This window comes from Maylandia zebra, linkage group LG5 (genome assembly GCF_041146795.1).
Source record: "Maylandia zebra isolate NMK-2024a linkage group LG5, Mzebra_GT3a, whole genome shotgun sequence".
NCBI lineage: Eukaryota > Metazoa > Chordata > Actinopteri > Cichliformes > Cichlidae > Maylandia > Maylandia zebra.
In genome coordinates, this window is record NC_135171.1 from 8,575,396 (window position 1) to 8,591,499 (window position 16,104).

The 16,104-nt window shown below is 42.4% G+C and overlaps 1 protein-coding gene across 3 annotated transcripts in view; it reads left to right on the forward strand.

Annotated features, from left to right (window-relative positions):
* Window positions 1-10,196: 10,196 nt before the first annotated feature.
* slc41a1 (solute carrier family 41 member 1) overlaps window positions 10,197-16,104 on the forward strand; it is a 30,148-nt gene continuing 24,240 nt past the window's right edge. Inside the window, exons 1-2 of one of the 3 annotated variants that reach the window (XM_004559898.6) lie at window positions 10,197-10,508; window positions 11,975-13,105. In XM_004559898.6, coding sequence (XP_004559955.1) covers window positions 12,620-13,105 — 486 coding nt within the window. In that variant the 5' untranslated portion in view covers window positions 10,197-10,508; window positions 11,975-12,619. Of the gene's footprint in view, window positions 10,509-10,723; window positions 10,990-11,725; window positions 11,818-11,974; window positions 13,106-16,104 lie in introns of those variants that run through there. The other 2 variants (XM_004559900.5, XM_004559899.6) reach the window with 2 other exon arrangements.

Genomic DNA, 16,104 nt, shown 5'->3' on the forward strand with positions numbered 1-16,104 from the left:
AAAACTGAAAAAGGTATGGCCCACTGAAACATCACACACACATTTAATGGGATCAACAAAGCTGTTGTCATTCAGCTGAATGTAAAGGCTTGATTTGACTTTTCTTGGATTAATTTGGGATCAAAGTGTAAAGGGAAAGCGTGTGTCTTGATGTATGATCACCAACTCTAGTAAATGAGTTCCGAACATTCAAATGGTTGATCCAACAGAGAAGTGCAGGATGAAACCAGTGTTAAAAGAAGCAGTGCAATGATTAAAAAGTTAGACAGACAAAATCTGAACAACAACAAGACTTGCTATAAGTAGAAGAACAGACAGTAACAAACAGCCATACCCATTAACTGTCTTGTCCTGTGAACATGTGTGGACTTATGGGTGTGTAAAGAGTAACCTCCTGCAGTCAGCACTTGGTTCACTCATTAAAGAAAACAGAAATCACATCATGGAGAGACAGAAAACTGGAAATCGCTGACAAAAATAGTTCATGTCAGGTCAGAAGATCTGTGGAACCTTTCTCTTCTTAAGCGACCATGCCAGTTTTTTCATCGCATTGCAGAGAGACTGATTTGTTTGGCAGTTTTTATGTTTAGCATTTATTAATTCAACAAAATGACATAACAGCAGTTGATGAAAGGCTGGAGGACAGCATTAGTCATTGTCATGTTTGTACCTGCTCCGGATGATTATTCCTGTTTTAAAATTTTGTTTTGAGGGGGATTTTTACATTCCTAATAACATTACACTGACTGACACATGCGCTTGCTAACCAAGAAGCTTGCTAACCTAGCTAACTATCACTTGCTAGCTGATAAGGTGATGTATGGTTTGCAGGACCAGAATACCAAATGGCAAACTAAGCTGCCGCTGAAGTCCCAAAAGCAACAGCACTGGAAATGACACAGTGGAAATTAATAAAGATTTCACTGCTGATAAAAGACAGGATGTAGCGTTATACCGGATGGCAAATGCATCTGTTTGGTTTTTTGTACAGTGTGTTGTAAGAGGGTTACAGCTTCCATGTTCGTTCTCTTTACACTGTTGGAAATTAAAGCTCAGTTTTCACACTTAATGTGTGTCATAGTTAAAGTGCCAAAGTACAAAACATGTGTAGCTAAGGTCTGTATTCTAATAGCAGTAGATGTATAAAGTTATGCGAGGGTAATGACAATTAACATAACCTAATTCAGCTTTGACTTCACTGCTCTCATGCCCACTACCATCTTCTGAGAAACACACACACACACCTATACACACACACACACACACACACACACACACACACACACACACACACACATACCCACAACAGGGACTTTTCTGTACTGCGCAAATAAAGTTGTTTCCATAAATTATGCAACAGGTCTGGAAATCTTGTGCTCACATCAAATATGAGCCACAGACTAGAGGGTCACCCCACAGAGCTGCTGCAATTTATTGCTGCAGTATAGAAATGTTTACATGGTCGTGGTGACTGAAGAGGATCTGCAGAAACAGAAAATGCAAAAAATAGACACAAAGCCATCAACTGGTGGCCAGACTTGTACAAACATAACAAGCAATAACACTTACCAGCTAAAGATGGTGGTTTTTATTAAATAGCATGAAATGTTTTCATTCAGCTCAAATAACAGTGCTAATGACAGAAACTGACTGTAAGCACAGATTTATTAAAATAGTCTATGTTCACCTTTCTCTGCTGCCACTGCTTCAAATTGGAGTGATTCTTCTTTTAATCTATGTCGTGGATGTCGTGTACTGTTATTCCTCTCTGTACCTGAGGCACTATTTCAGCCTAATAACTACCAATCGATGTGTCTCTGCTGCTTTGCCAGAGCAATCACTTTGACTGAGCTAATGCTGAAAAAGCACAGAGAGGAATGACTGTTCCAAACAAGCAGCAAGTCTCATTTTAGTAAAATGTGCCAATTTTAGACTGGATCATGTCTAAATTGTGTGTATCTATGTTTGTGTTTGAGCAGAATTTGATCTTCGAAATCTAATCACGATGCGTGTGTGTGCATGTGGAGTAAGCAGTGAATAAGCATTTTCTGCAGAGCCATCCTTAGCATCTCTGTATCATTATGGGTGCAGCTGTTTCTGCTGTATCCCATTAACTGTGTATGAATCACTACTGATGGTCAAGGACTCTTTAGTACCTATTATCATTCAGCTTTTAAGCAGGGACAGATACATTTCAGTGCAACAAAGATGGTGATGATACAGCAGTATGAAGACATGGACTTATCTTAACTTCAATAATTACTTCCTCCAAACCATCAACGTGTCTTTTAGACCCCATTCCTACAAAACTGCTCAAAGAAGTCCTGCCATTAATTAATTCTTCGATCTTAAATATGATCAACCTATCTCTAATGATCGGCTATGTACCACAGGCCTTCAAGCTGGCTGTAGTTAAACCTTTACTCAAAAAGCCTCTCTAGACCCAGCAGTCTTAGCTAATTATAGGCCAATCTCCAACCTTCCTTTCATATCAAAAATCCTTGAAAGAGTAGTTGTCAAACAGCTAACAGATCATCTGCAGAGGAATGGTTTATTTGAAGAGTTTCAGTCAGGTTTCAGAGCTCAGCACAGCACAGAAACAGCTTTAGTGAAGGTTACAAATGATCTTCTTATGGCCTCTGACAGTGGACTCATCTCTGTGCTTGTCCTGCTAGACCTCAGTGCAGCATTCGATACTGTCGACCATAATATTCAATTAGAGTGGTTAGAACATGCTGTAGGTATAACAGGTACTGCGCTGCTGTGGTTTGTATCATATCTATCTAATAGACTCCAATTTGTGCATGTAAATAGAGAGTCCTCTTCACACACTGAGGTTAATTATGGAGTTCCACAGGGTTCAGTGCTAGGACCAATTCTGTTTACATTATACATGCTTCCTTTAGACAGTATCACTAGAAGACATAGCATACATTTACACTGCTATGCAGATGACACCCAGCTCTATCTGTCCATGAAGCCAGATAACACACACCAATTAGTTAAACTGCAGGAATGTCTTAAAGACATAAAGACCTGGATGGCCACTAACTTTCTGCTTCTTAATTCAGATAAAACTGAGGTTATTGTACTCAGCCCTGAAAAGCCTAGAAATATGGTATCTAACCAGATTCTTACTCTGGATGGCATTACCTTGGCCTCCAGTAATGCTGTGAGGAACCTTGGAGTCATTTTTGACAAGGACATGTCCTTCAACGCACATATTAAACAAATATGTAAGACTGCTTTCTTCCATTTGCGCAACATCTCTAAAATGAGAAATATCCTGTCTCAGAGTGACGCTGAAAAACTAGTTCATGCATTTATTACTTCCAGGCTGGACTACTGTAATTCATTATTATCAGGATGTCCAAAAAACTCGCTGAAAAGCCTTCAGCTAATCCAAAATGCTGCAGCAAGAGTCCTGACAGGGACTAGAAAGAGAGAGCATATTTCTCCTGTTTTGGCTTCCCTTCATTGGCTTCCTGTTAAATCCAGAATTGAATTCAAAATCCTGCTCCTCACATACAAGGTCTTAAATAATCAGGCCCCATCTTATCTTAATGACCTTGTAGTACCATATCACCCTATTAGAGCACTTCGCTCTCGCTCTGCAGGCCTACTTGTTGTTCCTAGAGTATTTAAAAGTAGAATGGGAGGCAGAGCCTTCAGTTTTCAGGCCCCTCTTCTGTGGAACCAGCTTCCAGTTTGGATTCAGGAGACAGACACTATCTCTACTTTTAAGATTAGGCTTAAAACTTTCCTTTTTGCTAAAGCTTATAGTTAGGGCTGGACCAGGTGACCCTGAATCCTCCCTTAGTTATGCTGCAATAGACGTAGGCTGCCGGGGGATTCCCACACAGCAAATCCAGCATGTCCAAATTAACACTGTCGGATTTGATTTCAACACTATTAAAGAGAGTGTTAATTTAACTCTTTTTGGAGAGTTGGTACGTTAACTCTGATTTAGTGTTAAACACCAAATCTGTCTGGAGTTGATAATTTAACACTTGGTGTTAAGAGTTTATATATTAACTCTCAAAGAGTATTTTAGTTTAACTACGTAAGAGTTATCTTCTAATTCATTCTAAAAAGTGGGAATTTTACTGTTCTGAACTTCTAGAAATTTCTTTTGGAAATAAACATTTACTAAAAAGATGCAATGGTTTTTGAAAAACATTTATTCTGAACTGTGCACCACAATTTTAAAACATTTTCTGAAAGATGTAACAGTATACATGTTCTCACTTTCATTAGAATTTTGTTTATCAAAAGGTCTGACATGGTAAATGCAAATAACAGCATTCTCATCACTTATTTCTTCAATACAATATGCATGTCCTTCATTCATCCCTTTGTGGAACTTCAACGCACTTCTGCTCTCCCCCATATTCCATCTTCACAAGCATATCCTGTGCGGAGATTGAATAAAAATTAGTTGACACTAATTAATGGCACAAATAATCCAGTAAACAATTGCAGCACAGTAAAAAAAAAAAGGAATCCTCTTTGAGCCATTACTTGTGTAAAGTATTTTCCCAAAAGACAAAGACACAGACAACAGGTATACTGAACTAAATGTAAAACCTCAACCTTTTTCATTTTTACCTAAACCGTGTGCACAAAACTCTGGAGGGATCTATGCTAACGTAGAATCCAGTCAGGACGTCAGCTACTGCTATTTGCTCGGTTTTTTTTACTTTTTTTATGGGCGCTCATTTTCAGGCTTCAAGTAGCACCATTATACCAACATTTCACATTCTAGACATTGTTTTAGGTGTATTTGACCAAAAATGTGACTGAAAATTCACATGCAAGCTTTTTTTCAAGGCTGTGGTATTTGCCTGCAAACAATACCTTTCAGCTAGCTAAAACAGAATATTATGCTATCACAGAGCAACATGGCTAATGCCTTTCACACAGCTTTGTCTCAACTCCAAAGAGCCACAGAAGTAAAAGCTAATAACAATTGAAACAATCTTTGAAAAAATGACTTACCAAGCATGGCAAACAACTTAAATATGTAGAGCAAAATGTTCTGAAACGGCTTCACTTCAGCTTCGATTGGAGCCGTGCTGGGGGCGGAGTCTGTGAATTTACTCTGTTGGTGTCATAGCCCCTCTAGGAGTTCAGAGTTAAGAGGTCAAGAGTTAATGTTTCCATTGTAACACCTCCAGATTTGACAGAGAAACACTCATTTTTAACACTCGATTTTAACTACTATCATTTTACACCTCAGAGTTACATTAAAAGAATGTGACTCTGCTTAGAGTAAAATTAACTCTACTTTTGCAAGAAGACTATTAACACCAAAACATTTAACACTTTTGAATTTGCTGTGCATGATGCATTGAGTTTTTCCTTTCCAGTCTCCTTTCTCACTCACTATGTGTTAATAGACCTCTCTGCATTGAATCATATCTGTTATTAATCTCTGTCTCTCTTCCACAGCATGTCTTTTATCCTGTCTTCCTTCTCTCACCCCAACCAATCACAGCAGATGGCCCCGCCCCTCCCTCAGCCTGGTTCTGCCTGAGGTTTCTTCCTGTTAAAAGGGAGTTTTTCCTTCCCACTGTCGCCAAAGTGCTTGCTCATAGGGGGTCATATGATTGTTGGGGTTTTCTCTGTATCTATGAAGCGCCTTGAGGCGACTTTTGTTGTGATTTGGCGCTATATAAATAAAACTGAATTGAATTGAATTATCTATCTATCTATCTATCTATCTATCTATCTATCTGTGTGTGTATATATATATATATATATATATATATATATATATATATATATATATATATATATATATATATATACAGTGGGGCAAAAAAGTATTTAGTCAGCCACCGATTGTGCAAGTTCCCCCACTTAAAATGATGACAGAGGTCAGTAATTTTCACCAGAGGTACACTTCAACTGTGAGAGACAGAATGTGAAAAAAAAAAATCCATGAATTCACATGGTAGGATTTGTAAAGAATTTATTCATAAATTAGGGTGGAAAATAAGTATTTGGTCACCTCAAACAAGGAAAATCTCTGGCTCTCACAGACCTGTAACGTCTTCTGTAAGAAGCTTTTCTGTCCCCCACTCGTTACCTGTATGAATGGCACCTGTTTGAACTCATCATCTGTATAAAAGACACCTGTCCACAGCCTCAAACAGTCAGACTCCAAACTCCGCCATGGCCAAGACCAAAGAGCTTTCGAAGGACACCAGGAAAAGTATTGTAGACCTGCACCAGACTGGGAAGAGTGAATCTACAATAGGCAAGCAGCTTGGTGTGAAAAAATCAACTGTGGGAGCAATCATCAGAAAATGGAAGACATACAAGACCACCGATAATCTCCCTCGATCTGGGGCTCCACGCAAGATCTCATCCCATGGGGTCAAAATGATCATGAGAACGGTGAGCAAAGATCCCAGAACCACACGGGGGGACCTGGCGAATGACCTGCAGAGAGCTGGGACCAAAGTAACAAAGGTCACCATCAGTAACACACTACAACGGCAGGGAATCAAATCCCGCAGTGCCAGACGTGTTCCGCTGCTGAAGCCAGTGCATGTCCAGGCCCGTCTGAAGTTTGCCAGAGAGCACATGGATGATACAGCAGAGGATTGGGAGAATGTCATGTGGTCAGATGAAACCAAAGTAGAACTTTTTGGTATAAACTCAACTCGTCGTGTTTGGAGGAAGAAGAATACTGAGTTGCATCCCAAGAACACCATACCTACTGTGAAGCATGGGGGTGGAAACATCATGCTATGGGGCTGTTTTTCTGCCAAGGGGACAGGACGACTGATCCGTGTTAAGGACAGAATGAATGGGGCCATGTATCGTGAGATTTTGAGCCAAAACCTCCTTCCATCAGTGAGAACTTTGAAGATGAAACGAGGCTGGGTCTTCCAACATGACAATGATCCAAAACACACCGCCCGGGCAACAAAGGAGTGGCTCCGTAAGAAGCATTTGAAAGTCCTGGAGTGGCCTAGCCAGTCTCCAGACCTCAACCCCATAGAAAATCTGTGGCGGGAGTTGAAAGTCCGTGTTGCTCGGCGACAGCCCCAAAACATCACTGCTCTCGAGAAGATCTGCATGGAGGAATGGGCCAAAATACCAGCTACTGTGTGTGCAAACCTGGTAAAGACCTATAGTAAACGTTTGACCTCTGTTATTGCCAACAAAGGTTATGTTACAAAGTATTGAGTTGTATTTTTGTTATTGACCAAATACTTATTTTCCACCCTAATTTACGAATAAATTCTTTACAAATCCTACCATGTGGATTCATGGATTTTTTTTTCACATTCTGTCTCTCACAGTTGAAGTGTACCTCTGGTGCAAATTACTGACCTCTGTCATCATTTTAAGTGGGGGAACTTGCACATTCGGTGGCTGACTAAATACTTTTTTGCCCCACTGTACACACAGTAAAACTGCGCTAGGTTAATATAACAGAAACAAGAACTGGGACATTTGTTGTCTTATCTGTTTTCTGATGATTCTGAGGAGAAAAAAATGAGCATTTTTGTGAAACCGTGACCAGAAGCATACAAAATGTCCTGTATTTCAAAAGAGTTCTTTGACATTTTAATTTTCCTGTTTTCATCACCAGATTGTGGACAATGCCAATGGTGTATAATATTGGTAATCAAGGGAAATGATCGTGAAGGACCTTCCAGTTTTATGAAATCTACTGAGTAACTGCAATATTTTCATGGACTGGCCTTCCCTTAAAAAAAACCCAACCTCCTCAGGATGGCAGTGAACATCGCTCCGAAACCAGTCAGCATTAATGGTGCCTACACAGAAGTGCAGGTTACCCGTGGAATCTGCATTAATGTGCTTCTCTAAAATAAACTGTATTCTCCATGGAATTCATGTAAACTGAAACTAATGCCTTTAAGTTTAAGTTAATTTCAGATAAAAACATAAATGCTGGAAAAACTCAGTGACAGCAACAGAGGAGTGGGTCCACCTACAACGCAGATTGCAACACGCGCACCAGTCATAGCAGAGACATCAAAAAATGTCAGTGTGTATGTTGCATGTACACATTAAAGCACTAGCAATGAATAGATGAAAAATGCAGAAAATAGTAATGTGAATTGTGCTTAAATGCAATTTCTGCAGCTGCCTTATTTACACTGGCACAATATTGTGGTGCAAACTGTAAAAAGTGATCTGTTCCAGGAAGCCGCTCTGCCAAGTTATCTGAAAACCCCTCATATCTAGATCACAGAGCTGTTCCTAGTTGCACTGATTTGCTTCCTGGAAACCCCCACCCCGCCTTTAGACATCTTAAGATAATGCTCAGTAATTTCAGTCAGTTTTTTATCTTTCATATCCAGAACAAAAGCAAATAGTCATTCATGTAAACAAGGTTAAATTCAGCTTTGAGCCATGAAAGGTGACAACATCTGGCCTTTTACAGACAAAAGTAAAACAAAGCAACAACAAATGACTTAATAAAATCTTAATAACATCTTTAAGTTTAAGAAAGAATTCCTGCAAGAGCTGTAAGACTAATGTCGCTCATGTATTTGTGCACTAAGTCCAAAACTAATCACACATCCTGACGCTCATGGAAAACAATATGCAATCAGTATGCATGAATGAATAAAATTGTAATTGCCAAATTGCTACAGCATGAGTAATCTGACCGCAGAGTGAAAGTGCAGCTTCCTGTTCACCTGCAAACCTGCGTAAGTACACATCCACTGGATGTTTCTGCTGTGTGCAAACAGGCTCAGCTCAGAGGGGCAGGGTGTGGATGAATTGCAGCTTTTGCCTGCTGGGTGATCCTGGTGCTGCTGAGCTGAACTCCTGCTGTAAAGCAACAGGCAAACAGCACAACAAAGCTGCTGCTTCTCCGGGGACATTATTAGAGATGTTGTTCTACAGGAACATCAGGAAGAGGCAGATAACATAAACACACATCCAAAGTGAGTGTAGTTTAAACGGGCAAACTAGTGTAATCCTGTTAGTACAATAGCAGCTTTCAGTTTATTGTTTTGGTGTTGAGGAGCTACAGCTTTATGTTTCCTTTCTGTGTTGCAACACTTATAAACAGCAGCTGCTGCCTTCAACAACAAGCCTGCTGTACACTACCTTCTGAATGACAGGAGGAAAGCAGAACCATTAAACATTATTTCTTAACATTTTAACTTTGTTGAACTGGCAGGTCTGTGTACTGACAAGAGACCAAAAAGGTTATCTGATATAAATTTACATTTCAGGTCACAAACCTATTAGAGCAGTTTGGCTTCTTCTAATGGGGATTAGTGTTACATAAAAGAGGCCCAAAGATGGAGCCTTGCGGAACTCCACAGGTGAGCTTAGAAACTTTGTTCAACACATCTCTGTTTCAGGGCTGTGGACCAAAGGCACAAATCTTGAAAGGACACTTGTTTTTCTTGAGACCTAAGATCTTTTTTTCCTTTTTATTAGGCTATCAGTCATGTGTGTAGATAGTTCATTACATGTGAATCTTTTCAGAATGTACATTCGTCCTCCCCATCATCACCAAGTGCTTGCTGATAACAGTGAAATTGTTGGGGTTCTCTCTCTAATGTTACACTGTTGTTGTGAAGTGATACATTAATATAACTGAACCGAAGCCCACTTGAAATGAAATTGGCCCACAAATAAAATGAGTTGTCTACCTTTTTTTTGTTTTGTTTTACTCATTACAGGTTTTAAAATAAATATTGTAGTAGTATCATAATAATGATGCAGTACTCTGTCTATTTTTAAATAATGTGGGGTTTTGTGTCACCTTTACACATTTTACAGCCATATCAGTTCTAACCGTTCCTGCTTTAGGTCACATTGGTGACATTTCAAAACTTTCACTTATGCAAGCTGTCCTTTCCATGGTGGTGGATCAGTGACTAAATTTGCCCCAGATTGGTCAGACTCATACAGACCGTACTCATACCCCTGCCAGCCCATTCATTGAGAAATCAAGCTCTACTGTTAAACTAAAACTGCAGTCTCCGCGCGGTGGTAGTAAATTAGTGGCTTGTGGAAGAGACTGGCACGGCATGGGCACACACTGGGTAGAGGTTGTGGGGGGCTTGTGCGCAATGGAAACCAGAGGGGTGGAAGGTCGGTAATGGAGGGGAGGGAGGTAAAGGTGGGGCGGGGGTCTATATCGACTATCCAGATTGTGGAGGGAGGGCCCGCCTAGTGGCTTCCTGGCCCCCTGCACCGTGCGGGTGTATTATAGATGCGCATCCAGGCAGCCGGGCGGCACTGCATGTTTACAATGTAACAGGCAGACTGGAGCCGCACAGAGGGCAGGGCTTAACCATTAACTAACATTAACCATTAAATCAGCTGTGCAGAGCCGGTACCGCACATAAGGCGTGCGTACCGGCTTCCACGCCTCACAAGCCTGAGCGCGTTAACAAGAGGTGGAGGATAAATTCAGCCGGGCACACGGAGTCCCTGTACTCATACAGATCATCACTCCGGTCTGTCCTCACACCGAGGACCACTGGCACTCAGAGGTAAGCACCCGTGAGCTTTTTTATGTATGTATTTATTTTTACATTACTTATTTTAATGTGCACATTTCTACCGGGATGTGTCATTCGAGACTCAAACTGCAAAGCCGCAACTTGTACCTCAGCTATGGTGATGGTGAAGAATGATTACTTTTTTTCTCTTTTTTAGGGGGGTGGGGGGGGGACACAATTTTTCACGAGTTTAACACTCGTGGTTACAGTGGCAGTGACATGGGCTCCAGCCCGGGGATGGAACAGAGAGCCCTCTGCCCTCGTTTAAATGAGAAGCAGAACAGAATAGCAGGGCTCGTCTATTCAGCCCTGACCAGGGGAGCACTAATTTACGCCTTTGCCATGTTGGGTTCGGGTGGTGTTGGTCCTGACTACTAAGCAGAGGATTGTTTGAGCCGGGAAAGTCCGTGCGGATGTCGCAACTTGCAGTCAGAGGAAAGCTGCTTCAAGTCAGCAGCAGCAACACTGGAAGGTAAAAGAAAGGCCTTCAGAGTAAAAGCTGCTTTATTATGTGAAGTAAAAACGGGTGGACCGTGACCTGATCTCACCAAGGATCGCGTCATAGATTGGTGATGGTATTTTTTCAACAGGCTTCATCACCACACTGAGTTGAATAATACAGCAGTTTATGTCAGTAGCTGACATTACTGTTTTAATTAAAGCAGCACTGAATGCTTTGCTTTACCTGCTGCTTACTTCTGTTGATACAAGTAGTTCATGTCGGTGTGAATGACTAACCATGTGTGTCCACGCTCGGTACTTGACTGCAGTGAGGTTGTTTCTGATGTGTGATGGGGACCTCTGTTGTGTTACTGTTTGCTACACTCCTGTCTGCTGCAGTGAGTTTAAGAGTTGGGGGGTTTAAGCTGACGGCACTCTGGGCTCACGGGTAAAGTGAGAGGTGTTTTTTACTTTGAAAATTGTGACAGTGGTCGTTGTTGCGCTGCTGTGGTTGGAAGCTGTGCTTGCAGAGGATGTGCGCAGCGCCTCTGTTAATGGTGGAATATTTTTAGCCACCGGGAGGAAATTTGGCGCTGGATGAAACTGTTTTTAAACTCACTGTTGGGATCTGCTCAGCACTGCTGTAATGGAGGGGAGAGCAAACAATTGTCTGGGGCTATACTAATCTATTAGTAGGGCTGACGGGGCATTTGTGGTACCCACGGTGAAGTTAGTGCCTAACAGTGATTTTCTGTCCTCTTTATTTATTTTAACACCTGAATATGACGAGCTGCAGCATCCAAGCCTAAACACCACCGCACAGTGTCTCTGTCCTCTCACCAGTTAGATCTGAATGTTGGTTTGTAACTTTTTGGAATTTTTGATTTATGAATATTTTGATCAGGGCAGTAAAAGCTGCCCTGCTACTTAGAGATTTTTGGAAATAGATGTGGGGTACTGCTGGAAAATGATTTTATTTAAGACTGAATAATTAATGATATTCATTCTTTCCCCAGGTGACGGTCCACTCTGGTTGGAGAGATACTTTTCCACTGTTGGTAATTCAATCCTCATACTGAGACCTTTAAATATCACATTTGAAAACTGTCCAGCGGCCACGTGGTGTAAAGTGAGACGTTTGGAGCCCTGTGCAGCGACCAGTCTCACATGGACAGCAGACTGACAGCATGACCGGTGCCACTGCAGGTCTCTGATTTACATATTTTTCCAGCTTGTACTGAACTGCAAAGGACTGTTTGCAGCTGACTGCAGGGGATTTCTGTGGTGAGTCCCCTCCCTGTTGTTTTCTATCCTTTTCTATGTTGAACCAGTATGTCTTCTGTTTTTTGCCGGCCTAACCTGAGCACCTTGCAGTGAATGGAGAACATACTGGTTCTGCTCCCGAAGCACCGACAGGAACACAGGCTTTGCAGACGCACGGCTGCATGTGCCTCGCTGCAGGTTTTTTCTGGCAGAGTGTTTTTCTCCCAGTCTTTATGACCGACCTCCACACCTTGTCGGCCTCTTTAATGGGATAAATCAGTTGGACTGATCAGGTTCAAAACCAGATCCGGTGGTCAGTTCTGACTTTCCCATAAAACCGTTAGGCTGAGGCACGCTGACCTTTTCTTATCAAGCCCACTGTCTTCAAAGGCTTCCGCATGGTACTTTGGTCGAAAGAACAAGAAAAGCTCCCCGACATCGACATGTCTTCTGGGGCCATTGAGATGAAGAAGGAGGGAGGCCCCCTCACTTCCGCCTTCCTCAACTCCAACTGCACCGTCCACCCGGTGATCCTGACAAAGGGCCCCGAAGAAGTGAGCCCGGTGACCGGGGATGAGTTTGAGCTCACCGAGGTCACATCTTTCCCCGAGCGAGTGAATGAGACTGGGGAGAACGACGAGAGGTCGGAGATTGTGGTGGCCATGGACTGTCGGGCCAATGCCAAAGGTCAGCGAGAGGAGGATGCGCTCCTGGAGAATGCAAGCCAGAGCAACGAGAGTGATGACACCAGCACCGATCAGAGCCCCGAACCAACAGCACCCCTCAAGGAGACCTCCTTTTCCATCGGACTGCAGGTGGTCTTCCCCTTCTTGCTGGCCGGGTTCGGGACGGTGGCAGCAGGGATGGTGCTAGACATCGTCCAGGTGAGTGAGATTTCTTACACAATGTAATTGGCAACTCAGAATAAAGAACTCAGGCTGGTTAATCCTGTGTTGTCTACTCTTTAAAAAGTTTTTGTTTTGTTTTTTGCATTGACAGGGGTTCGGCTGTTGGAACTTGCAAAAAGTCTGGTGTCAATGCACAACCCCAACTTTTCCTCGCAGGCATTTACATTTCATTTCACAGCTGTTTTTCTAAGCAGATCCACTGCACCAAGCAGGCCATGTGTAGTCACACTTACGGGATAGGCTCGTGAAACATTTGAATGATCTAGTGCACCGAGGCCGGTTTGCCTTGGCGTGTGTCAGTCATCGTGCTGGTGGCCTATCTGGTTGCCTGTCTTTGGGGATGTGTGTATGGGGCAGTTATCAGACACCATGGGGGTATTTACATAACATTTTCTCCTCAGCGGCTGGGCTGACTGTCCCTGTGGCTGGCGCATACTGGTACACACTGGTGTGTCTTCTAACGAGTCATCACACACACACACACACCTCTTTTCAAAATCTCACATAAAGTACAAGAAACAATAGACGGTATTTGCATAGCAGTGCATAGCCAGGGAGCTATATGATCCACTTGGCCTTTAAAGGAGAATAGGACTTGATTTCCTGATGAGTCACTGCCTTTGCTCTGAGAGGATCCAAGTGTGCTCTGTAGAAATGTTATATATTTATTTGAAGTCCGCTTGGAATGCAGATAAAGCCGGCCATGTCAGTCCGCCAGGTCTGGGCAAACTGTGTGCACATACGCTGATGCCAACATGGTGGACCCCAGAAACTCAGAACAGACAGGAGGGGGGAGGCGGGGGAATAAGTTTACTTTCTTTGAGCACCTGAAATGGCAGCGTACTACAGCTGAGCTAGAGTCGGAGTAAAAACAAAATACAATTCAGCGCCAAGGCCTCTATTGCCATGTGGTTAGGTATCCTCGCTAAACCAGGAATGCAGAGGTTTGAGGTCAAAAAAGTTTTCATGCTGCCTCAACTTAGGCACCATGCTGCTGCGTTCTCTTTAATTTCCAAAACACTCAGTGCACCATTCTTTCAGAGGTGTGACTGGAAACAAGCTCACACAGAAGGTAGAGGGCCGTATCCCTCCCTGCTGGTCTAGCACTCTTGTACCTGAGAGTAAATAGCTGAAAGAAATGGCTGCAGTAAGATGCGAGGCTTCTTACTGCAGTTCCATTGAGGTCGGCTGAGCATCCAGCAGGTCGTCTGGCTGCCTAATTCCCCCCGTGACACCATGAAACGCTAACTCAGCTAATCCCCCCTGTCCTTGCAGGAAGGTAGTTGTCTAACTCGATCTTACTCTCTCTCTCTCTCCCGTTGGGACTGCAGTTGATCCTCGGCTATAAGTGAGCATAACTTTCTGAGGTCACGTGCTTAGGGTTAGGTCGAGCCCCAATACCTAATGTATATGAAGCTGATGAAAAGGTAGATGTAGTTTCTCGTGTTGGAAAACTCTATTTTTTTTTTTTTTTTGTCTCCTGATTGCCAAAACGTGAATAGAACAAGTTTTAACTTGATGCTAAAACACGAGGCAGGTCTGTTTTCTTGCTGCACTGATCTTTATTTGTCTCGCTAAATAAGGAGCTAATTTATGCAGACAAGTAAAGCACAGATCTTTATTTGATTATCAGATGAGATAAAGTGATCCAGGAGAACTTAACTAGCTCTCCTGAGTTCAGAAGTTTCTCTCTATGGATAAAATTCAAAGTCATTTGGGTCTTGCTGTTCTTGTGTTTCTTGGATTGTTCTCAAATTAGACAGAATTATTTGTTTGTTCTTTTGGTTCATTTGTTTACCCCTTATTTCTCCTGGAGGTTAGAATAAAAAGGTCAGGACTCAGTAATCTCCAGTTCCAAAGATGATATGTTGGTTATGAGACAAAGAAAGCACTATAGCCAGTAGCAAGCTTTTCTTCTGGGATGCCTGAACCTTTAGTTAATGTGTCTGCCTGGCCTGAGTTTAAAAGCTGTGGTTTGGACACTTGTGTACTCGACTTTCTGTGTCACTTTCTATATTGGCTCTTTGACCTCTTAAATCCTGGTCACTTTGACCATCTACCACACACGCACAGAGTTTTCTGGCCTTTTTCCCTCACAAGGTTGGCCCAGAAAGGATTGTCCAACTGGTATAGAGGAGTGAGACGTCTGCATAGTTGTGCTTAGTGACTTGGCAGGCAAATGACCTAAAACTGTCAGTCTCTCATTGGCAGGGCCGGGAACCCAGGACTGACCTGCTCAGTTGGACTGAAGGTTACGTGTGGTTTGGAAAGGTCACGCAGTGCTAGTTTTCTTGGGGATGTCGGAGTCCAAGGCCAAATGGGTGATTTTTGTTATTTTGAAACACACGCACACTTACTCACAGTCACATAAGATTTCATCATTTGTGCAATCAATCTACAAACAAAAAGCTGAAAAAAGACAAAAGCAAATATGCGTGTCCAGTGTTGTATGTTATGATAATCATCCGCGTGTGTTTGTCTGCCTCAGAGTTAGCCGTCTGGCCTGGTGTGCGGTGTCTGTAGACTGAAACACCAAAAAAGAGGAAAAAGAATAGAACACAGCTTCAGCCTCAAAGACACACGGTCTAAAAATACAGCAACCGGTAAACAGGAAATCATAGTCCACACAAAGGTTTAACTGTGGCCAAGCCTTCACTACCCACCAGATACCATTTTGGTCCAACCACATCCACGTGCTTGGTTTTCACTCAGGAGTCACTTTCAAACCAGAACGTGGGCTTAATTCCCTCAAACTGCATTGTCTCTTCAGCTTCTAGCTTCATACCCAGACTTTGGTTTCCATAGCTTAATCAGACACCACTTAAATTCACACCACAGTATGCTATTTTTCCATGTTTTCCAGAATTTGTCTGAACAAAATCACCAAAATCTTAAAAATCACAATTTAATAACCCCATGTAAGGATAAGTTTCTAAACTTCTGCCCTCCCTATTGCAGTGACTGACTGCTTGTTA